A 22,838-nucleotide genomic window follows, 5' to 3' on the forward strand; every position below is an offset into this window, starting at 1 on the left:
GTATGATCTCTAAAGGTGTAAAATAGTATTGGGGTGTCATCAATCTTTATTCATGATGAGTAATGGTTCACGTATCAACTTTTATTTCAATTAAATATCTCAGGTCAATACCTTTGGTTATTTTCATATCTCTTTTCTTATTAGAAACTTTATCAATATTTATATTTTTTTTCTTTTTTTCACTTTTTCTTCATGTGTTGCATGATACAAAATAAGTATTTATCAAACATTTTTCTTTGCCATTTGTGGATCGTGATTTGTGTAAACTGTGTCCAAGAAGATCCGAATCACATAAAATTTAACTTTTTTTTTATATTAGTAAATGTTAGTTGTTTATAAGTTTATACTAATGAAGAGATTCAAACACACAATCTCTTTCTTAACCATCGACTCAATTGTACATCTCATAAATTTAAATTGTTTAGAGTTAATTTGTAAAATTTACTAATTAGATAGTTTTAGTAGCAAGTTTGTGAATAAATTAACAATACTTGAAAGAATAATCAATTTAGTGAAATAATTTATATTTGATTCTTTTTTATTATAAATTTTTTTAAGTGAATTAGTCTCTAATTTAATAGGTTAGAGACACACCTACTATCTCTAGAGAAAGAAAAGTGATTTATTTAGGATAATTTGTGAGTTTCTTCTGACTTCCAATTTTTTTACCGCATGTTATTGTATATAAAATAACTCAAAATAAATTATGTATTATCAAGCTAGTGAAAAAACAACCGAGAACCAATCACGCACTTCAGTGACTTAACCGTGGACTTAAGCAGATAGCTGGGGGCCTGGGGGTTAGTCCATGTATCCTGTTCTAATTTGTTCTTGTGAAATTCAAAGGGTAATAATGACTTTTCATCGTCATCAGCCACCATTCGTTGAAACCGCAGTGGACGGCCTGAGGAAATTAAGGCATGCTGCTAGGATAAGCAAAGGGCATTTGCCATACACGTTATTAAGAGCTTATATTTAACAAATTCATTTCAGAAACTCAAAATCCAGCTACTACGCTTCTTCGTGTTTAACATGCTAACACAAATTAAAACAAACTAACTTGGGTCCAAAGGCTGGTTTCCCTGGGACTGATCTGACCAATTTTTTGTGTCAGAAAATTAAAGCATGTGTTATGTAACTAAGCTTCAAGAATTCAAGTTATACATGTAAATGTGGCTTGACACATTTGGTTAATAAATATACTCTCATGCTTCATTATTATAGGTATGGATTCAATTCTCTTGACTCACTTTTTTTTTTTTTGGTAAACAATTTTGTCAAAAAAATTTCCTAACATCTATGGTCTAGTTGAGTCTTTTTTTTTATTTTTTGGTAAATGGTCTAGTTGAGTATTGAGTAGCTGTAAATTAAAAAGTGGAATTGCTTGCAGTTTGCACACATTCTCCTTTACATGAGTTTCTATTTTCAATGTGTCATTGATATTCTATCCGTAGTATATATTGGGATGCATTTTCATTATACCACTGTTTTTGCAAAAGAAAAAACGAACTTGAGTTATATTAGTAGACGTGCAATGTGTAAGCCATACACAAATATGAACATTTTTTTTATAAACAAATATGAGCAATTAAGATTGAAAGAGGGGCTTGGAACTATATGAGAGCTCCAAATGCCACCATATAATAGGTTGTTGGTACATAGACCTTGAATATTGGACCGATTGGTTTTTAGCTTTGACTAGGTAGCTTTTGGGTCCTTGTGCTTTCGTTATTGCAATAATTTGTTTTATCAGTGAAGAAAAACGTAAAATTTAAACAAGACTAGAACCATGAACTTGTAGACACGATAGTTCTAATTTTCCCACCACATGTATAAGAAATATTCTAATACTATACGAGTATTATTAGTTTATTACAAAAATCTGCATAAGCAACATACGTTTATATCGTTGTTGAGGTTTGTTGTAATAATTCTAACAATTTAAATTCCCAGTCAATTAAACAAGCTCAACCCACTAGGCCTCACCACATTGAAAGAAGGTCCAAATTATCTTAGCTAGTACTTAATTAGTTGGGTCGAGGGTTATTCTTCGAGCCCCAATGTGTCAGTAACGTGCAAATATATAGCCGAATGTCAGCACTCCATATATGCTTGAATCAGAGGATTTTCAATATATACTTGCACTTTTCATGCTACAAGTTTCATAATATTTAATGTCTGCATTCTGGAAAATCTACCTCATGACTGCCCTTAGATGTTGTGGCTCACTTGCATTTGAATTTTATATAAATAAAGCACCACCATACATATAGATTAGTAGAACCACTCACTTTCTATATACTGTTAGCTATATTGGTTCATTTGTTGACTTAAATACTGAAGTTCCTTTGTAAGTTTGTACCACAAATTCAAGGGAGTCTAGCTGATCCGTGAGTTAGTTGATGTAAATTTTCTGTTTTATCTTCGATTCTTACATATAAAAAAAGTATGTACCACAAAAATGCATGATTTACTTGACTTTGCTTTGGACTAGAGCTAGTCCATCATCTTCATATCAACTTGTGGAAGATCCAGTTAGCCTTAAAAGCCTCTAAAGAAGGGAGTCACACCATGATCTCTTGGCTTCAATGTTAACCTTCCTTATGTTCGACTGTTTAAGCGGTACCGGAGAGAATTGCCAAACACGACCTAATTCTTTCCAAACAAAATGACCTCTAACTACTGTCTAATGAGGTAAGGGGCTTTCGATAAAGATAGTTAAAAACAGAATGACCACGATGACAAAAAGCTAGAAACTTAAGAACTTTGTACTAGACATTTATTTCAATCTTATATAAGTATGATCGAAGGGTTTACCATGAGTTACAAATATAAAAATATGATTTTATAAACGTAAAAAAAATATAAACTGATTTTAAATATTAAAAATCTCGAGTAAGATGAAAAAAATAGGATAAGGAATAAAATTTCCTCTTAATCTAATCATTTCCATCGCAAAGGAATTGCGTCCCAAATAAGGGAATAGAAAGTGAAATTAATTCCTCGTTGTAGGAATCGAGCCCCAACTTGGGAAATCTACGGTAAGGGCGAGATTTTTAATTGATTTTAATCAAATTATTTTTGAATTATCTTTTAACAAATTAACAAGAAAGTGAAATTGATTTGGGTTACTTGTTTTCTTGAGTCATTCTTGGTTAGGGTCGTGAATCACTTAAGATACTTAGTACTTGAATGTTTAATATCCTCACTTTGAGAGTGATTGTTAGCGTTTGACTTGCTTGTCTTTGAATAAATAAATCTATATAGACTTTTGCTTTGAAAGCTCGTCTCTTAAATTTTCACATCCACTTTTAAGGGTGTGGCTGCACCAAAGTGGTTAATAAGCATGCTGCGGCATCTAACTAGTTAGAAATTTGTCCTACTGCATAGATATCCCTGCTGATTATGTCTGTATTAAAAGTAAATCATTCTTTTGCCATACATCAAAATTAAAATCAAACTCAGCTCTGGAATCACAGGACAGTTGCAAAGAGCAATTTGCATTATAATTTATGAAGTACTAACCGTATATATTGTTGTCAAATAAAAGATATTACCCTTACCCTAACTATGTAATGCAACATCAATAAAAATAGCCTTATCCCACTAGGTAAGGTTGATTACAAGGATCATATCATGTTTTTAGGCTGGATTATAAACCAAATTATGAAGGATATTATTTACTAATGGTGATGGATTAATCTCGATAATCCAAAATTAAACGCCACAGCCATTAATTTATGCAACTCCCGGAATATAAGATATTGTCACATTATATGCTTGGAAAACATCATTCTAAATCTTAAAACAACTCAAACTAATCAACTTCATTCTTCCAAGCACAAAATACTCAATGGATCACAAACCTCAAGGAACTTAGTGCATTATGAAGCACAATTAATCAACTGTATAATATGCAAAGAAACAAGATGTCAACTATATTTCAAAACGAAAATTCTAACCATTTTCAAAAGGAAAAATATCACATTCTAAGGCTCCACTGTTGTCACCTGTTGCCATTCCCCATCAACTGCTTCCTTCCACAATGTCACATTGTTGTTCCCATCAGCCACAGCCAATATGTTTCCTGTCAATGACCATGAGACCCTCCAAACAGGGGTGTTGAAATCATTCAAAACCTTGCCTTCCCACTGATCCCCCTCTTTCGCCACGGTCCATATAATCACTTTACCGTCCTGTGATGCACTAGCAATGGTAGATTTAGGGAGCCCTAAATTGGGTGCCCAAGCAACATCTCGAACCCAATCCGTGTGCATCTGAAGAGCAGGGAAGCAGTCCATCTTCCAGAGTCCATTGTTTAGCTTCCATACCTTCACAGTATTATCACAACCACCAGAGCACAGCTTCTGTACAGGATCAAGCAGCCCTGCACCGACAAGGGCTCCGGGTGCCATCGATGGTGCCCATGACACCGAAGTGACACCAACTGGATGAGCCTGATCAATTCTCGCAGTGTCCCAGCCACCATCTGCTCTTGCAGTCAAAACAGATATATTCCCATCAGACGAGCCACAAGCCAAGCAGAGACCCAACTCATGAGGCGCCCAAGCAACCGAATTCACAGATGACTTGTGGTCGTCAAACACATGAGCTTGAGTCCATTCATTTTGGTTGCCCTCCTTCCAAACAATGACACGGCCATCATAGGAACAAGACGCAAGTAGAGAACCAAACTTAGGGTGAGCCCACACCACTTGCCATACAGGTCCTTGGTGACCGGTCAAGGTTGCTAGATGCTGAGAGGCCGAGTTGCTCACCCCAATTATCTTGATTGTGTGATCTGATGAAGCCGTGGCCAGCCTCTTACCATAGTAATCCATTGCAACATCATGGACCGTGTCTTGATGACCCGTTTCAACCTTCTGAGAAGGCATATTTCCGCTATCAACACAAACATAATGCAAACAGTTAGTTCCAAACAACCATTTGCAAATGAACTAACTAACCTAAAATCTAACTTAAAACAAAACTAAACTAAACCCTGTGTTAACTAGTCACGTCCAATGTTGAAAAGGTAAAACAAATCTCAAATAAAAGACAGTGAAGGATCAACAAAAGCATAAGCATAAGATTTAATACAATATATTTTCCAAGTAAACAACAATTCAAGCTTCAAAAAACAATTCACTTTACATAATTACGAATCCATCAACAAAACTATAATACCCAAAAGTAAAATCCTATTCACACGCAGATGAAAAGCTGAAAACCCAGACAATTTTTCTGATTTTGCAAAAAATTTCACCGAATATCTCATTGGAAAAAATGAAACGACAATTCATGCGACTCTTGATCGGTAAATGATCACAGAATCGCGAACAATTCGAAAAATTAAAAACACAAAAAAATATGGGAAAAATGATTTTTCTTTAAAAAAAACATCTAGCGAAAACAATTGGAGAAAATCACGTAAAGGAATTTAAATGAGAAAATTGTCCCTAAGAGAAATAGATTTCTAATGATCAGGGAAGAATCGTGAAATGGATACGAATCTAAAGATCTAAGTTGAAATTTCAACAGATCGAGAGAGATGATAGAGAAGGAACCTGAGAAGAAGAAGAAGAAGAAGAAGAAGAGTGAGAAAGTGAGGGAACCAACGGCGATGGCCGGAGCTGAGTCGACGGTGGCGCGAGATGGACTCGCCGGTGAGTGTAAGATGAGATCTAACGATTAACGAATAAGAAACTGAGAAACTGAAAAATGAGAGAAGAGAAGAAGTGCTGTCGTTTTGTCCTTTTGTTTTGTTTTTATGGGATCTCACTGTCCTAATCCTTTGGGCTTTCTGGCCCAGTTAAGCCAACCCGTAACTTTAAGCCCGGCACCTAAACCAGATTCGTTGACCTTCTTGACCCAAACAAAAGACTCGTGCAAAAAAAAAAAAAACTAGAGCCAGATTCAACTATAAAACGAAATTAAATAATAATAATTAAAACTATGGAAAGAAACCCGTTATTCTCAGTTAATTTTTTTTTATGATAAAAAGTACATGTGCCTTAATTATTTATTTTACTTTTTTTTTTAAAAAAAGGAAAGGATAAACCCATAATAGAGGCCATGCAACCCCTATACAAACCCTTAATTATTTCTTTATGTATTTTAGTATACTAGGTTCACTTGTCTGTATTTAGGTAACAACAAACTACAAATAAATATTTTAAGGGGTAGATATGAAGATAATTTTTTTGTAATTGTATATATATCAAATGAACAATTAAATATTAAATGTATAAATTTTGAAGATTTGATGTTGAACCACTTCAAATTTATAATACAAATTAATTAAATGATTATTAGGAGGTAGAAGGGGTCAAATACTAAATTCCTTAAATATGAAGTCTATCACACTCTTTCTAATACAACACTCCTTTATACTCCTGAAAATTTTCAAAATTAAGAAAATTTAATAAATCTAAACATAAATTTGTAATGATACCTTTTTTTTTACAAAATTTATAATGGTCATTATACCTAGTGCACTAATATAAGATCCATTGGAATGTAAAAGTTGAATCACAACCTTCTGGTTTGAAACTTTGACGTTTTGCTGGTTAAGCCAACACTAATTAGATTAATAAACAATAAAAAAAAGTGACATAGAAGACTATGAATTAATTAAAATCAACCGCTAACCTAATGCCTTACACTCCCCCGCATATGCGTCTACAAGCATAAATTTGACCGTAACCAATACTATTGATTATGATTTAGCGAAAACGAAATGAGTTATAACATTAATTGGATTTGACCTACTACATATAGAGTGCAGGGTCAATGGGGAACCAAAACAAAAAAACAAAAACCTTTTTTGACATGATCAACAATATAAAATAAAACTTGTTTGGCTGAAGAAGCCTATGAATACATTTATAGTCCATCTAATTTAGAGTTTTTATTTTTATTTTCTGTGTTTGATTTTTTTAATTCTTATAAATTATATTTATTTTGTCTTTTTTTTTGTCCTTAAACTGATTTAAATAATATTTTTTTACTTTTCAAAAAATATTGTCTAAAACAGACAAAAATTGCAGGATGAAAAGTAAAAAAATTAAAATATGTTTTTATTCCTAATAAATATTTAAATTTTATAATTGTTATTTGATAAATTTTTTCTTTCAGTTTTTAATAAAATAATAATTTTATTTTTTATTTTTAATACTTTTTTTAGTTCCCAATAAACTATCAAATTTTATATTTGTTTCTTGATATTTTTTTTTTTGGCATTTGTCTTTTTAATAACAATTTACATGAATCTGAACGTGAAAATCATAGCTATTTGTCGAATATTTGTCGAATGTCTCAACTTGGAGTGATGATTGGATTAGGACCTGGCAATATTTAACTTTCTTGAAAATTTATCAGTAGTATAGATAATTAAGGTGGATTTAGTTAGTACGGAGTCACCTTCATTGTTCCATTTACTTAATAATTCTTCCTGATTTTCTCCTCTCCATGTGGGTATAACTACTAAATTGTAATGAAAAAGAAATTGATGTTATACAGAATGATATTTGAAGAAGTATTCTATTGATGACTTTGAAAATTCACTAACAATTTTTCTTTCCATTCTCTTTGAAGTCCTAAATTTCATATAGTAGAAATTTAAAATTCGTGACGATAAAACTAAGAGTCATAAAGTAAAATTTTTAAACAGTTCATTAACATTAATTTTTTTTATTGGTAAATATTAATTGTTATCATATATAATATTTTATTGGTAAATACTATTTTTATTAGTAAAAGGAATTTAAACTTACCACATTTCCTTCATTTCTTTTCCCTCCAATTCGAACCCACATTAAAATGAATTAAATGATATCATATATAATATTTTAGAATAGAGAAGTATATTTTTTTAAAAAAACATTAAAGGATATAGGACAATACTGTTTTTAGTATAAACCTCAAGTATTATTAGAGTTGAATAAGGTAGGACTACTGTATGCACAACAAAACTCAAAGGAAAGGTCAATTGTATTTTTTTCTAAAAAATTAAAAATTCTACAAATGAATTTTATTAGTAACTTTATTTTACTAGAAAAATGAAAGTTAGTTATGAAACGAAAATTTTGAAAAATCTATCATCAAGATTTAATGATCTCAAAATTAGCGAGAAAAAAGAAAATTTGGGATACTAATTCATTAGATTTTAAGTCATGACTTATCTACAAATTATGAATTATCTAAAGGCTTGTTACACTACTGTAATAACTCGTATAATTAAGAACTTGAAATTCTTATTCCACATTATAAATATCGGATTCTATTTTATCATTTTCAACTCACTATTTATTCGAGTGTCAAAGTCCTACCCTTTTCCAGTGATACATGTAGTTAGCTCTAGATTCTGGTAAGTATAATTTTTAAATATGATACTGATTTTATGCAAGTGTATAATTCATATCGATCTTTATTGGATCCTCTTCTTGGCATTAATTCCTCCATTGATAGATCCCTTATAGTATTAGTTCTCCAATTAACCGTCTTATGAAAAAATCTTGTGTACATCTCCATAGATCTTTAATCCACTTTATTTTTTATGTAACAAATATTCATACTGTACAGATAGATATATACTTTTCAAAATTCATCACTCAACCCTCCCAATTCATCCTTCAAATCCATAGCATTAATTTGGAAATTGTGGTTTTCTTATTTTTGCAAGAAAATGTGGTTTCTTAAACCACTATTTTCCTTCCATTTTTTTATCAACCAAAGAAAAACTGATAAATTGTGGGCATCAGAAATGCCACTGAAAAAACAAAGTACTATTTTCCTTCTATATTCAACCTTTGAGATCAAGTTGTGAGTGTGCCCTACGTGCAGTCTTAGAGAATAAGGAAGCAAAGTAAGTCGTCAACATGGTTGACCGATGAGCAGCTGGCTCCTCTTAACCTTGACGTACATGGTAACTAAGCCAAATGCTCATGAATATTGTCGAATCTTGAATACTTCATCCTATGCATGCTTCTAAAGGAATACACTTTACTAATGATTTATTTCATATGTAGTCTTGTTTTTAACATGTGCTTCACATCGTGTGATTCATCTTCTTTTTTTTTAGATCATGATATTAGTACGAAGTAATAGTTTTTCCTGTCGCAACTAAACTTCGTCAAATATTATGAAGGCACATAAAATAAATATTTCTTTTACAACACGATTTATTTCATGCTTAAGGATCAATAAGAATTTGAACTCTACCTCTTAATTAAATAATACAAACCGTTAATTTTGTTAATTTAGTTAATGAAAGTCATTGGTTGTTCTAGTCTAAAAGCATGCACATGCAGATGATAAAGTACATTTAGGATTTCCAACAACTTTTCCCTTTCTTTGTTTGGGTGCGCACTTGTCTCTCATTTAATAGCTAAAAATTAATTATTAATTTTGATATAGAAAGAGATTGATAGGTTTTTGCCTAAGACTGAAAACATTTCGAGTCAAATTAAAATTTTAAGTTTCAAGTTTGATTTTAAAAAATAAGAAAAATATGTTTATATTTAACACTCATTTATTTAATATGCCCAAATTTAAAAATTAGGATTGACTTGTAAGGAAAGTATGGAAATTAAACTTAACTTCTTTAACTCATTTATAATTTCATTAAATCATAAAAAATTTATAATTTCGTTATTTCTTCTTAATCATTCTTAAACTTATTTCAATGTTATTAATTATTTATTATAAAAAATAATTTTATTAAACATTTTCATATTAGAAATGGGATAAAAGTATAAAAAATATATTTGAAGATAAAATATGAAATGATAAATTTTTTAGATAACATTATATTGCAATTTAAGTATAACAGTTATATATTTTTCTATTATATATAAACGAGTTTTTAATGTCAAGCCTAATTATAAAGTTTGATTTTATTCATATATATAATTGACTTTAAAGACAAGCATAGAGTTATTATGGAATTGAGGTTGAATAGTCCAGCTTAAATATATTATTTATGTTAAAGCATTTTGCATACACATAATATAGAGATCAAATTCTAATTTAATATATTTTTATGGGAAGCAAATTCTAATTTAATATATATCTAAATATTTACCAACCATATGGAACTTCATTGGTATTAAAGCTTGGGTGTTGTCTACGACGGAATATGGTGCCATTGAGGAGGAGAGGCTGAAAACAATCCTGGAATGGCGTTGCCGTCGACGGTGGCGACAGTGATGGCATGGGGAGGGTTAGGTGTTTGGTTAAAGGGTAGGAGAGTAAATTGCATAATAATTTGAAAAAGACTAAATGCTAAAAATGGAAACCATGTGCCAACAATTACAAGTAAACAATTTGAGCCATTGAATATTTAATTAATGAATATATATTTATCGGTTGTAAAATATTTCTCCACCTTAGACTGAGTCAAATGGTAAATGGGGTAAACAATGCGATGAAAAAAAAGAAGAAAATAAATAAAAGAATATAATACTCTCTTCAATTAATAATTTTTGTTTTAAATTATTTTATATAAACCTAAATAAATAAATAAATAAATAAAATAACAATTATGTAAAATTAATTTTATTATTATTAATTTATTTTAGTTATAAGTAAAAAAATAATTAATATCGTATTAAAAAATTAAAATAATAATAATTTTGAAATAATTTTTTTCTTTTTGATAAATATTAATGAGACAGAGAATAATATAATAAAAAAAAAACAGGTTGCTGCACTGAATTTTGAGAATTTCGAAGTCAGATTTGTCTTTCTACAACTATATTACTATAAAACTGTGTCTGAAACACCCGTGGTTACAATTTTCTTAGTATATTTCTGATTGTAGCCCTATGGGAAACTGCCACGTGGACATTATTACGCACCATCTTACCTCATTTTCCAAATCTTTAATATTAATAATAACGAATGCTCATATCACATAATATTTGGTCTTAGTCCAATCCATCTTTGTTGCCGAGTCTATTGCATCTCATTATCTCTGACTTCAACCCTTCTCTCTCTTCACATTCATTTAACAAGTTATGGGAAGAATAATAATAATAATAAGTAGACATAGGACTCTTCTTTGATACTGATTCAACCACTTTCTTTGTCCCCAAGAAACTTAATTTCTTGTTGTAATTCTATACCCAAACCTAGCTCATTCACACTCCTTCCATAAGTGCAAATACAAAGTAGTACTTCATTATTATGTATAAAAAATTAACTAGCAAAATGGAAGCTACCTGCAATGATATCTCTAATGTTGCAGTTACACAGTCTTCTCCAACGATGTCGTTTAATGGGAAACGACTTGTCGTGGATGAGATAGATTTCTTCGCAGAGAAGAAGAAAAAGAAAAGTGAAGTTGATGATCAAATGGTGCATCACCAAATGGAGCTTCCTAATGTAGGCAAGCTTAATTATGAATTCTAATTTCTTTCTTTCTCTGGTTTTTACTGTATTAATTAATTATTTTAATTTTCTTCTTTGTTAATTTGTAGACTAGTTTAGATCTCCTTATTACAAATAGTACTTCAACGAGCAATAGATCAAATATGGAAGAAGAACCGTCCAAGGCAAAGGATAATACCAGAAATAAGGTACTCTTCTTAATTTGTACCATGTATATAAGTTTTTAATTTTGTCAAACATATAGCTTTTAAGATGAAAATTATTTGAGATATAATATAAGATTATTTATGTGTATTTACTCTACCGTTTAAGTTTTTTTGGGATAATTAGTCTATGAGATAAATTTATATCAGAATAATTTTTTTCTTTCTTTTCTGGGTGCAGTTTGTAGTAGCTAGCTGAATTGCATCCCTTGTATTTACTTTACATCTTAAAGTTCAATTTTTCTGGGCTAACTAGTTTATGACAGAGATTTATATCAGAATGATACTTTTCCCCTATTCTGGATACAGTTTGTAGCTATGCTATCTGAGTTGCAGCAGATGAATGCTGAAAATCGACGCTTGAGAGAGCTGGTTCATAATCTGAATAATAAGTACAATGCCCTGCACAAGGATCTTATGAAACTTACGCATAAACAACATGAAAATGAGGTAATTAATGCGTTTAAATTGTACTTTACGAAAACCAAAGATATACACTTACATATATATATATAGTTCATGTGTGTAAGTAAAAATACTTTTTGTTTTGAAAAATAAAGACTATAAAATTAGATCATACCACTATATATATATATACTATATCAAGATTAAAAGTTAGTTTTATAATTAACCGCATAAAAATATTAGTTGAATGTTTTTTTTATATTGATCATTCAAATATGATCTAATTAATAAATTATATATAAATTCCCTCTACAGTTTCCAAATTGCTGACATTGTCGTTTTGATGTAGATTAATGGAGCCATAAAGGAGAATGATAAGAGAGATGATATGATTATTCCAAGGTCTTTGTTGGATATTGGAATTGCTACAAAGGAAGATCCTTCACAGCAACATTATTCAGAACGAAAACTGCAAGAAAGCAAAAACATTATTGACAAGTTGGATTCTGGCAAGGATAGTGAAAAATCTATGGTAGATCAGCATGAGAGTCCAGCTGATCACAAAGCTCTTTGGGGGTGGATCTCAACTGAAGCAACAAGATTGAGTTCTTTGAGGGATGTTGATCAAGCATCAGAAACCATGTCAATGATCAAGAAAGCTCGTGTATCAGTTCGTGCAAGAACAGATTCATCTATGGTTAGTATAAAATAAGTATTGGCTTGGTAGTAAAAGAGAAGGCTAGCTAGGAGGAAAAAGTTATGGATTTTATGTTTGTACTGACAAAAAAATTAATCATTAATAAATAATATTTGCCGATAAAAAAAGTATGAAATGAAATAAGTTACATATATAATTGAGTTCTTAAATTTTAACTTATTTCAACAATTATAATTATAATAATGGGGAAACTTACAAAATAAACTCTAAGATGTTGTGGGAGTTACCAGATTTTCTCACCATATTACACACATGTGTACTAGATTCTCTTCAAATAAACGAAAATCCTTACAATATAACGTAAAAATGATGAATCATTTATTTATATATACGAACTGCATATATATTCCTATCCGTACCATGTTCTTGGTAACTAAAATGTAATAAATTCTTATTGGAATAAATGCTTAATTGATTTAATTGTTTATTGAAGCTAGCTAGCATGGCATTCGCTAACAAATCTAGAGCATTTTTTTGTATGTGAAGTTGCATTCTTTGAGTTAAAAATTTCTGGTCGATATATCTTATACCTGCTACTAGATATTAATTTTCTTTTCATCAATTCATCACAGATATCAGATGGATGTCAATGGAGAAAGTATGGACAGAAGATGGCAAAAGGAAATCCATGTCCGCGATCTTATTATCGTTGCTCAATGGGGACTGCTTGTACAGTTCGGAAGCAAGTATACACTCTCGATCTCGATCTATCAACTCTTTATGAAAATTTATTTACTTTGTTTTTGGAAAGATTAGGCTAAAATGCAAACAACCCACTCCAATCGTAGGTTACTAGCAGAAAACTACATGTGATTTAAGATTACTCAATTTGATTCCGTGAACTTACCAATCTGCACATAAGATATTGGTTCTCGCTAATTCGATGTCCTTAAAATATTATTTAAGAAACAAAAATAAAAAATATTTATTATGGAAATCACAAAACAACTTAAAAAAATCATAAATAACATGATTTTTTACATTCTAATAAAAAAAATTCTTTTAACCAATATTCCAAACAAACTAATTAGTATTTGCCTAATAAATTTAATTCTTCTAGCATTTGAAATACTAATAAAAAAAAACTTGAATACTCGACAAGTTTAAGGTGTTGAGTTATATAGTATTAAACACATGAGACTTGAATTTAATTAGTGTAAAGGGACTAGTCTCCAATAACTTTGTGAACCAAGATTCATATTGCTGTTAAAATGTGTTGACTGTTTGGCAAGGGTATTAAAATATTTAAGTGGTAAACACTCAAAAGTTTGAATATTGATTTTTACATTGACTTTGTTTTATACTTGTATTGGATAATTTCTAATTTATAAAAATAGAAGATAAGATGAGTTAAAAGAAACCCTAACTAAAATAATAGATATTACTAAGAGACAAAAAATATAATAGGAAATTCAATGGAATTAGAATATTAGGACCTAACATATCTCATTTGTCTAAGATGTATTATTTTAGTTTTTTTCTATTAATTAGGTAAATTTTTTCTACCTACATATATTAGAATACTTGTTCCTAATGTCTCACGATGACAAGTCTATCTTATGTATCTATCTTTTAATTGTCTTTGCAAAGACTCAATAGATAAAATATATAAAGTTCTAATTCTAGGTGTTTGTTTTGATGCATGACATAATGCAATCACTCTATGTCTAACAATGATTTTATTAAAATACCTCTTCCTTTTAGTTTTATTAGAAATTATCCTTTGTCAAACGATTAATCCCTAAAATTGATGCATATAAGACCTTCCTTGTATTTCTATTAAAGATTATTCTCTGTCGAGTACCTAACCCCTAAAGATAATGTAAGGATGAATGATACGTGAAATTAAAATAAGAAAGGATAATAGGAAAGAAAACACATGTTTGCATTGATAGATATGAAACATATAATACATCTTTTGGTTTTTTAGGCTTGTCAGGCCTAACAAAGGGTTTAGTCTCTCATAACCATAAGGGGTCTTACACTTGAAGGGGATATAGACAACTAATGGAGGAAAAGGAATGGAGAAGGGAATAGAAAACAATGAAAGAGAAGAAGGAATTTCCTAAGGAAGAATTCTCAGGCTTTATGTGTGTATTAAAGTGTTCTCAGACTCGGTGTGTCTTTTTTCCTTGGCTTGATCCTCTTTTTATATTTGTTGGAGTGGACTTGGGTCTGCCTACTTGCACTAAGCCTGTGTTGCTCGCTTAGCACGAGTGTCTGTATTTGCGCTTAGCGCACCTCTTCTCGCTTAGCGCCCGTGCGTATTTTTTCGTTGAATGTACATTGCGCGTCTTGGGCTGGGCCTGATGCCAAAATCTTTCTTTTTCATATTTTTGTTATTTTTTGCATATTTTTTGCTTTTAATCTCTCTTTTCATATCTGCAAACCATAAATAAAAAAAAACACTCATTCTTAACAATTAAACATAAATAACTGTTAAATAATTATTTTTAAGATTATTTTCATTATATTTTCATTATAAAAACAACTCATATTTAACAGTTATCATAAGGAGAATACTCATTTAGTCTCTAACAATAGATTGTTTACGAAAGGAAATATCTGTCACATGTAGGATAAGTTTTGAACTAATTGTGACATTATTATTTAGACATATTAGTATATTACAAATAAAATTTGAGATCCATATTAAAAAAGAAAAAAAGATTGTGAAGCCACTTGACTATTAAAGAATTTTTGACAAAGGATATATGACTTGCATCTCTACCAAGAAGTTGCATCAATATTTAACTAGTGGACTGATGTTTCTTTAAAGGTACAAAGGAGTGCTGAGGATCAAAGTGTATTGATCACAACATATGAAGGACAGCATAATCATGTACTCTCTCCCACTGCCAGGGCAATGGCATCCACCACATCAGCAGCTGCATCAATGCTTCTTTCAGGATCAATGCTAAGCTCAGATGGCCTTATTCACCCAAACATATTGGAAAGTACTGCAGCACTTTCATGCTCACAGAACACAGCAACCCTCTCAGCTTCAGCTCCATTTCCAACTATAACTTTGGATCTCACTCAAAGTGCTACCAATAATTCCTCACAGCTACTACAAGGAGCACCACAAGATAACCAACATAGCCTCCTTTCCCCAGTTTTGGCTCAGAAGTTTATGTCATCAGCTACAAACATTTTTGACCAGGGAACAGAAACTGCTTCATTTGTGGACACGGTAAATGCAGCAACAGCTGCTATCACTGCGGACCCGAAATTCAGTGCAGCTCTTATGGCTGCCGTAACATCTATTATTGGAAGTTCACATTCAAACATTAATGGTACTAGTGGAGATATCCAACATGGCAATAACAATTAAGACTAAATAATTGTAATTATGAGTGTAATTTGGTTTTAGAATAAGATAATAAAATGAGTAATGTCATGTCCTCTCTTCTTCTTCTTCATGTACGATTATGCTTTGCCTTATAGTCTTCTCACTTAGTCTGCTTTATGCTGCATTATATGTATAGTTTATTTGCTTAGTCTGTATGGTCTGTTGCTTCATCCGTTTTGGTTCACTCTGATTATATTGTCTTATTGTTAAGTCTGATTCATATAAGATATTCTAACATGGTATCAAGAGCTTCATTGATCTTTATATATAGAGCAAGACCGATATTGACCAGGGCAGCACCTTGAAGGTCACATAAAACATTCTGAAGAACAGTTTCAGCCACTTCGAAGTAGAATTCAGCAGCATGAAAATCACTAACAACTTCTTGAAAGCCGCATCCAACACTATGAGGAACAGGTTGAGAGCATAGCATTGATAGGTATATATATATTGAAGATTTACATATTTGATATATCACTATTCCAAGTCCTGGTTCGAGCTAGTGATATCATGATACATATAGTCAATAGAAAAACTCTTAAAGTAGGCACAAACCCAACATCTTATCGTAAGACACAATTAGTAAGAATTTTACAACTAATAAAATAAAATAAATAAAAAATCAGTATATCAAGTAAAGTTAAATATGATAATCTTTCTGTTTTATTTTATAATCTTCTTCCTAATTTTTTTGCTAAATTGCATTGAAATTATACAAAGGATTATAATTCAAATTTAGAAAATAAAATTTAAATTTCAAAATAATATATTTTGGTGGTGTAAAATTGTAGAGTATTTTATTTTAAATAATAAATTTATTAATATAAATAAAACACGTTGATTTTAAGTAATCATAAGACTTTATTACCGTTGAATTTATAATTTTAATTTTTAGAATACAATTTTAATTAGGATTAATAAATATTACTGTAGTGTTAATATTCAATATAATGTATTTATAAAAGAAAGACATATTCAGTTTATATAATATATCCAAAGTTTAAAATTGAAATCAAACTATAGTTATAATTAAAAAGTTAAAAAAAATATTAGAATAATAATTATAGATAAAAAGTTAAAATTAAGAAAAAAATTTCTCGGTGTGAAGTCACATACTATTTAAGGTGTAGCATGTTTTAGTTTTTAACTTTTTTTCATAATTTTTTATTTTTAAAAATTATTAATTATTTATAATTATAATTAGAATAAAGCCTCGCTTCACTTTTTTGAATCTATTGCTATATTTTTTTTTATCTATTTATGCATCTCATGTACTTTATAAAATCAAATTTCTATGAAAAGTATTCGACTTAGCTTAAACATCAATAAAAACATGAATATTATATATTAACAAAATAATTTTAAAGAAATTTTTATTGCAATTTATTTCCATTATAATTAATTTATTTAAATTAGGTGTTTAATTGTTTATATAATTTAAATTATGTATTCTTTTATAATGTTGTTTGAGTGCGTGATTAAACTTGTTCATATCATAAAAAATAAAATATTACTAATATACTTTATAAAATATTTTTGAAATATTTTTATATTGGTAAAAATTTATCATAAAGAACAAAATTTTGTAAGTTTTATTTTTTTATTTAATAAATTTAGCTCATCATTTGTATCTTTGATTTAACAAAAAATCAGAAAGAAGATTAAAAAAAATAAAAAGAATATCAAATTTAATCTTACTTGACATCCTGATTTTTTTTTATTAGTTATGGAATTCTTATTGATTACCTAAGAATAATGTATTAGGTTTGTTTCTACCTAAAAAAATTTCCTGTGGATATTAAAGAACAATGTTTTAAAGTAGTACAATACGCCGTGTGTGTTTCGATCGTGTGCTGCATCATTTTTTTATTTTATTAAAAAATTAACTAAATCTGCAAGTTTTGATGAAAAAGTATCATTTTCAATTTGTTTAATTAAAGTTTATTTAACTAAATTTTATGTCAAAGGTTATGTTTCAAATAAAAATAAAATCACCATTAAAATAAAAATAAAATAAAATATTAAAATAATAATAATTAATGTAAATAACAAAAGAAAAGTACTATTGAACTTGAAAATTGTCACAATTATTTGAGAAAAAAATAATATTATCACACAAAATAAATAAAAATAGTATGAAATACTTACTCGACAGAAGCAAATCCTGCTAACAACGTGATTCTATGTCTGGTATATTTATAAATTGAAAAAAAAATAATTATTTTAAGATTTTTATTTGTCTAAAACAATGTGTAAATTATTTCTCCCTTCAAATTTAGAATTGATGGTTTCAAATTGAGTGTTTACAGTTTTATTTCTTTTTTAAAATTTAAATTATCTTAATAAATAAAAAATCAAAATTAAATTAAAAAGATAATGAAATTTATTAAGTATTTATATTACAGTATTGTTGCTATAAAAAATTATTTGAGGTAACATTAATATTATTATGCTTTCATCTACATTTGTATCCAATGAATTAATGAAATATGAAATATAGATTTTATATTTATAAAACACCACGTAATGAGTGTAATTAATAATTAATAATGTTTAGAATAAATTGATTATCATTAATTTTAGTAATTATCATTATTATATGATTATTTTGTACCCAATTATTTAAAAAATGTAAATATTATATATATATATATATATATATATATATATATATTTGCTATACATTAACGATTATTATATTTAAGAAAACTTAAATTCATATAAATATTATATTATATTTGTACCCATTTAAATTTGATTGCTTTAAAATATGTTGTAAAAAAACAATTGAAAATAAGGACTTTTAAAATATATAGAAAAGTTGAAAACAATTTATATAAAATGATTATCAAAGATAAAAATTAAGGGATAAAATAATATTATTACTATATAATGTATGTATATTTATCAATTTCCACATAGTATAATTTATATTTTTATATCTATTTTTTAGAATATATGTTATAAACAAAAGTTTTTAAAATCTTAATTAACTAACAAAATTATTTGATACTTATGATGAGAGAGGAAGAAAAATATATCTATTATTAACATTTCTTCTAAATTAATATCTTAATTAATCAAAAGTAAAATGAGATAAAAATGGAAGGAAAGGAAACATCACCGCGCGCCAGTTGCTTCCTCTCTCTCATTCTCACAGCTTCATAAATTCACTCTCTGAAATTTCTTACATTCTCAAAAACGACAAGAAAACCAAGGATCGCGATTCTCTCCAAAACGACACTCTCAAGTATTGCGTTTCATCACCGGTAAAGCTTTCTTCTCCAAAACTAAAAAAACGCCCAAAATTCTGAAAATGGATAGCTCAAAAGCCTCTGAATTGGCAATGGATTTCCCTCAATATCGTCGATCCCAATTGAGTAGCAACACTTACCATGCACTCATTCACCTCCTCTCTCACATTTCTTCGTACAACGCTTCAATTCAACCCCTCAACATTCCCGGTATGTCTTTCAACTTCAAAACCCTACCTTTTTTATTTATTTATTACTATGCACTTCTATGAACTGGATATCAGTGTTGTTAATTAGCAAAACGAACGCTATAGATGTAGTAGCGGGTTTCGCCGTTAATGCGATTGCGACGGCGCCGTGTTGCGGAGGCGCGTGGGCGTTTAGGGTTAGTGTGGTATGGGTTTTCGGGTCTCCGTGCAAAGTAGCCCTTATGTGGAGAATGTGTTTGAAATTTGCCAAAGTAGCACTTTTAAACTTAGTCATGTGAATATTTAGAGATAATAATAGTAGTAGTAAAAAAAAATTTACTCACTGATTTTGGCTTCCTTACTTCTAAACTAAACCCGACATTTTCAGTTTATTTGAGTTTTTGGTACATTAATTCTCAAAGGGTACTTTTTCGTTAAAAAAATATTTTAATTTTTCAAGTTGACATTTGGATTAGTAATTCAAGTTTGAAGCTTTTTTTTTATTTGAATGTTGTTTCAATTCAGTGTTTTTTTAATTTTTGGTAAATAGAAATCAAAAGGGTTAGGAATTGGAGTTTAAGATCAGGTTTTTGGTTATGGTTCAATTTGCTGTTAGTTTCAATTTAATGTGTTGTTCTCATCTTTATTTACCACTCTCTTAAAAAAGGCTATTTTTTCCCCTGTTTTAAGATAATGGCAGCGGTAGAATGGATTAAGAAAACCAGGAAAAAGAATGTTGATTCTGATTTTTTGGATCCCAAGGACCCTATAGGCCCGAAGGATATATTGGAGGTCCAGGAAACCATTGAGGGGGTTGGAGACAAGGATATGGATTTTACTTCCAACAAGATGGTCCTAGATGATATAGTACATATGATGGGAATAGAGGACATGTCTACCCAAGCAAATGGTTTTGATAAGGAGCAGAAGCTAATGATTGAGTTTGAGCAGGTTATGAAAGGAACTGAAAATCTTATTTGTGATAGTGATTTAATCCCCCTGAATTTGGGATTAGATAAGACACACAGTGATGGTGGTGAAGTTGAGCCGATGGATTACCAAGTAGAAATGGAAGAGGGAGAGATTTCTGGAGACTTGGGAATAGATGGCAATTCATTTGATGTGGCTTCTGCAGATGCTTTAATTTTAGAACAGATGGAAGTAGATGAGGTTCAGAAGTCTGAAAATGTAACTGGAAACATGGTATATCCTTCTAAGATTGGGAATCAAGAAAAGGAAAAAGGCTATGACTCTAAATCTTCTTTGGTAAATGCACTTCAAGATGAGAATAATAGTGGAACTGTGGAAGTAGCAAGAGAGGGATTGTATGCGGAGTTGGAGTAGCAATTTCAAAAGAAACTAAAGAATGTCAGAAGGAAGATAAAACAAAGGTATTCTTCTAATATTATTGTTAATTTTTTTTCTTGATGTTGTATTATTGTTCTTAACTTGTGATCACGTTAAACTTCATTTTATTTTCATTACTTTCAATTATTTCTTAGTATGTACCACCAATGATGAATTAAAGATTTTGATCCAATGATTTTCATTTTGTGATATTTAGTTAAGTTCAAAGTATTTTAGGCTAGCATTGCAATGTTTTACACAGTTCCCCTCCCTTTTCCCTAACCAATTATAAAAACAAATGTGATCACATTTTAGGCTAGCATTTTCATCTTGTTGTATAGCAAGAACCAGGAAAAAATTACAAGGCCTTGTATTGATTTTGAAATTGCGGCCATGTACTCACTTTGCTTGTCACTCTTGCATGAAAGGGGATGATTGCCCATTTGATCACCAGCTCTCAAAATATCCTTGTTCCAATTTTGTGTCCAAAGGCTCTTGTTATAGAGGTGATGCTTGCCTATTTTCTCACCAGGTATCACTTCCTATGTGACTTGATTTCAATTCTTTTTAATGACTGTGCTAATGGACTTAATATAAACTTGATATCAGTTTTAATTTTTATATACATGTATCTGAACTGTATAACTATTCTCACATAGATTAAAATGGGAATTTTATGATTCAGGTACCAACCAAAGAAGATATCCCTACACCTTCAAATATGTGCAGACGTGAGTTGTCTCCACTTCTGTCCGGAAATGCAAATTCGAGCACACCACTTAACAACAATCATGGCTCTAGTTCTGTCCAGAAAAACCACTCTAGCGGGAAATCATCCTTCCACCAGTGTTGAACATAAGGTGACAAACACTGTACAGAAACAGCCAAGACCACCTAAAGGAATTAATTTCATCGATCTTGCAAAATTATCACCCAGTTCACTGAAACAAAGCACAGTAACGACCAAGGAAAGTCCTGTTCAAATTGGGACCCGTGAAGATCAAAATGTGTCTCACAAAACTCAAAACAAGGTGGACATTCCTAAGAAATTGCCAACTGTGACACCTAAGGGAATAAACTTTCTTTCTTTTGGCAAAGACTCTGTCTGCAGTTTTAAAAATGTGTATAGGGAAAATGGCATCAAGTTGCCTCAGTTATTCAATTCTGGTTTGCCTGAGCAGGCAAAATCCTCACTAAATAAAGATGATTACAACAAAGCTAGTGACAGAACAAAACAAAATGTACCAGACTGATATATTCTTAGGTGAGATCTTAGGAAAAAAAATCAATCTGTGGCAGAAGAAATGAAATCAAAGCTTCCGGAGAAAACCTCAGTAGATGTTTTTATGACGGATCACAGCTATAGTGAATCAGTTCAAGAGGGTAAAATGTCATTTTATAATTCTCAGAGTTCAAAAGGCCAAAAGGCGCACTCTTATCAACTCTAGCTTTTGCAGCTGAGCATGAATCTGACATTAAGATGAAATACCATACTGGTGCTGAAAGAAATTTTTGTTGAAGTTTCAAAACAAGGCACTTCCCAATTTTGTAGAAGATAACCAGGTGGTAGTTTAGTTATGTGCTGAGCTGTAATCTTTCAGCAATATTACTCTCGAACCGTTTTTTTTTTATTGGAACATATGATTGAACGTATATAATAGCACTCATTTACAGTCCATGGAGTATTAATGACAATTGTATATAATAGCAGTCATTTATACTCATCTTCCAAATTTCATTATGTCTTCTCCCCATACTTTGTAGTTTTTTTCTAATAAAAAAATAAATCAACGCTTAAGTATACGTCATGATTCTCTTCTCTCAACATATATTCTAAACTGCATTTGCTGGTACTGCGGAATGCAGGCACTTTTTGCATATTTACATAAATATTTTGATATTGGGGCATTAATTATGACAAGGATACTTGCCAAGAATTTCCAGAGGTTTGAAAATACGCAAAGTTGCTTCTTTCTCCAC

The 22,838-nt window shown here is 30.2% G+C and overlaps 3 protein-coding genes across 7 annotated transcripts; 2 read left to right on the plus strand and 1 right to left on the minus strand.

The window, feature by feature from the left end:
- Positions 1–3,710: 3,710 nt before the first annotated feature.
- On the minus strand, positions 3,711–5,746 carry LOC114423443 (protein transport protein SEC13 homolog B-like). Of its 3 annotated transcripts, none has more exons than XM_028390204.1 (2): positions 5,576–5,746; positions 3,711–4,904 (listed from the first exon to the last, which is right to left on the minus strand). In XM_028390204.1, exon 2 carries the CDS (start codon positions 4,893–4,895, stop codon positions 3,990–3,992), a length of 906 nt encoding a protein of 301 aa, XP_028246005.1. In that variant the 5' UTR covers positions 4,896–4,904; positions 5,576–5,746; the 3' UTR covers positions 3,711–3,989. The 3 variants fall into 3 exon arrangements, with proteins under 3 accessions (XP_028246005.1, XP_028246004.1, XP_028246007.1); XM_028390203.1 differs by having other exon boundaries at positions 3,711–4,902; positions 5,568–5,746; XM_028390206.1 differs by having other exon boundaries at positions 3,711–4,902; positions 5,620–5,745.
- Positions 5,747–10,986: 5,240 nt separating this feature from the next.
- On the plus strand, positions 10,987–16,220 carry LOC114424297 (WRKY transcription factor 6-like). The gene is made up of 6 exons (XM_028391137.1): positions 10,987–11,385; positions 11,481–11,579; positions 11,904–12,044; positions 12,349–12,696; positions 13,290–13,403; positions 15,497–16,220. Exons 1-6 carry the CDS (start codon positions 11,188–11,190, stop codon positions 16,049–16,051), a joined length of 1,455 nt encoding a protein of 484 aa, XP_028246938.1. The 5' UTR covers positions 10,987–11,187; the 3' UTR covers positions 16,052–16,220.
- A 2,958-nt stretch (positions 16,221–19,178) lies between these two features.
- Positions 19,179–22,582, plus strand: LOC114423444. Of its 3 annotated transcripts, none has more exons than XM_028390209.1 (4): positions 19,179–19,533; positions 20,274–20,902; positions 21,287–21,390; positions 21,544–22,582. In XM_028390209.1, the coding sequence occupies exons 1-2, from the start codon at positions 19,465–19,467 to the stop codon at positions 20,853–20,855; spliced, it is 651 nt and encodes a 216-aa protein (XP_028246010.1). In that variant the 5' UTR covers positions 19,179–19,464; the 3' UTR covers positions 20,856–20,902; positions 21,287–21,390; positions 21,544–22,582. The 3 variants fall into 3 exon arrangements, with proteins under 3 accessions (XP_028246010.1, XP_028246008.1, XP_028246009.1); XM_028390207.1 differs by having other exon boundaries at positions 19,180–19,533; positions 20,202–20,902; XM_028390208.1 differs by having other exon boundaries at positions 19,186–19,533.
- Positions 22,583–22,838: the final 256 nt, after the last annotated feature.

This window comes from Glycine soja, chromosome 8 (genome assembly GCF_004193775.1).
Source record: "Glycine soja cultivar W05 chromosome 8, ASM419377v2, whole genome shotgun sequence".
NCBI classification, from domain to species: Eukaryota; Viridiplantae; Streptophyta; class Magnoliopsida; order Fabales; family Fabaceae; genus Glycine; species Glycine soja.

What these genes read in the sequence shown, in the direction of transcription:
- LOC114423443 (XM_028390204.1), bottom strand. Translation starts at nt 4,895, where the DNA reads ATGCCTTCTCAGAAGGTTGAAACGGGTCATCAAGACACGGTCCATGAT.
- LOC114424297 (XM_028391137.1), top strand. Translation starts at nt 11,188, where the DNA reads ATGTATAAAAAATTAACTAGCAAAATGGAAGCTACCTGCAATGATATC. An exon ending in ATAAACAACATGAAAATGAG is followed by an intron (nt 12,045 to 12,348) that starts GTAATTAATGCG and finishes GTTTTGATGTAG; the next exon opens with ATTAATGGAGCCATAAAGGA. An exon ending in CAAGAACAGATTCATCTATG is followed by an intron (nt 12,697 to 13,289) that starts GTTAGTATAAAA and finishes AATTCATCACAG; the next exon opens with ATATCAGATGGATGTCAATG.
- LOC114423444 (XM_028390207.1), top strand. Translation starts at nt 19,465, where the DNA reads ATGCACTCATTCACCTCCTCTCTCACATTTCTTCGTACAACGCTTCAA. An exon ending in TCAACCCCTCAACATTCCCG is followed by an intron (nt 19,534 to 20,201) that starts GTATGTCTTTCA and finishes CCCTGTTTTAAG; the next exon opens with ATAATGGCAGCGGTAGAATG.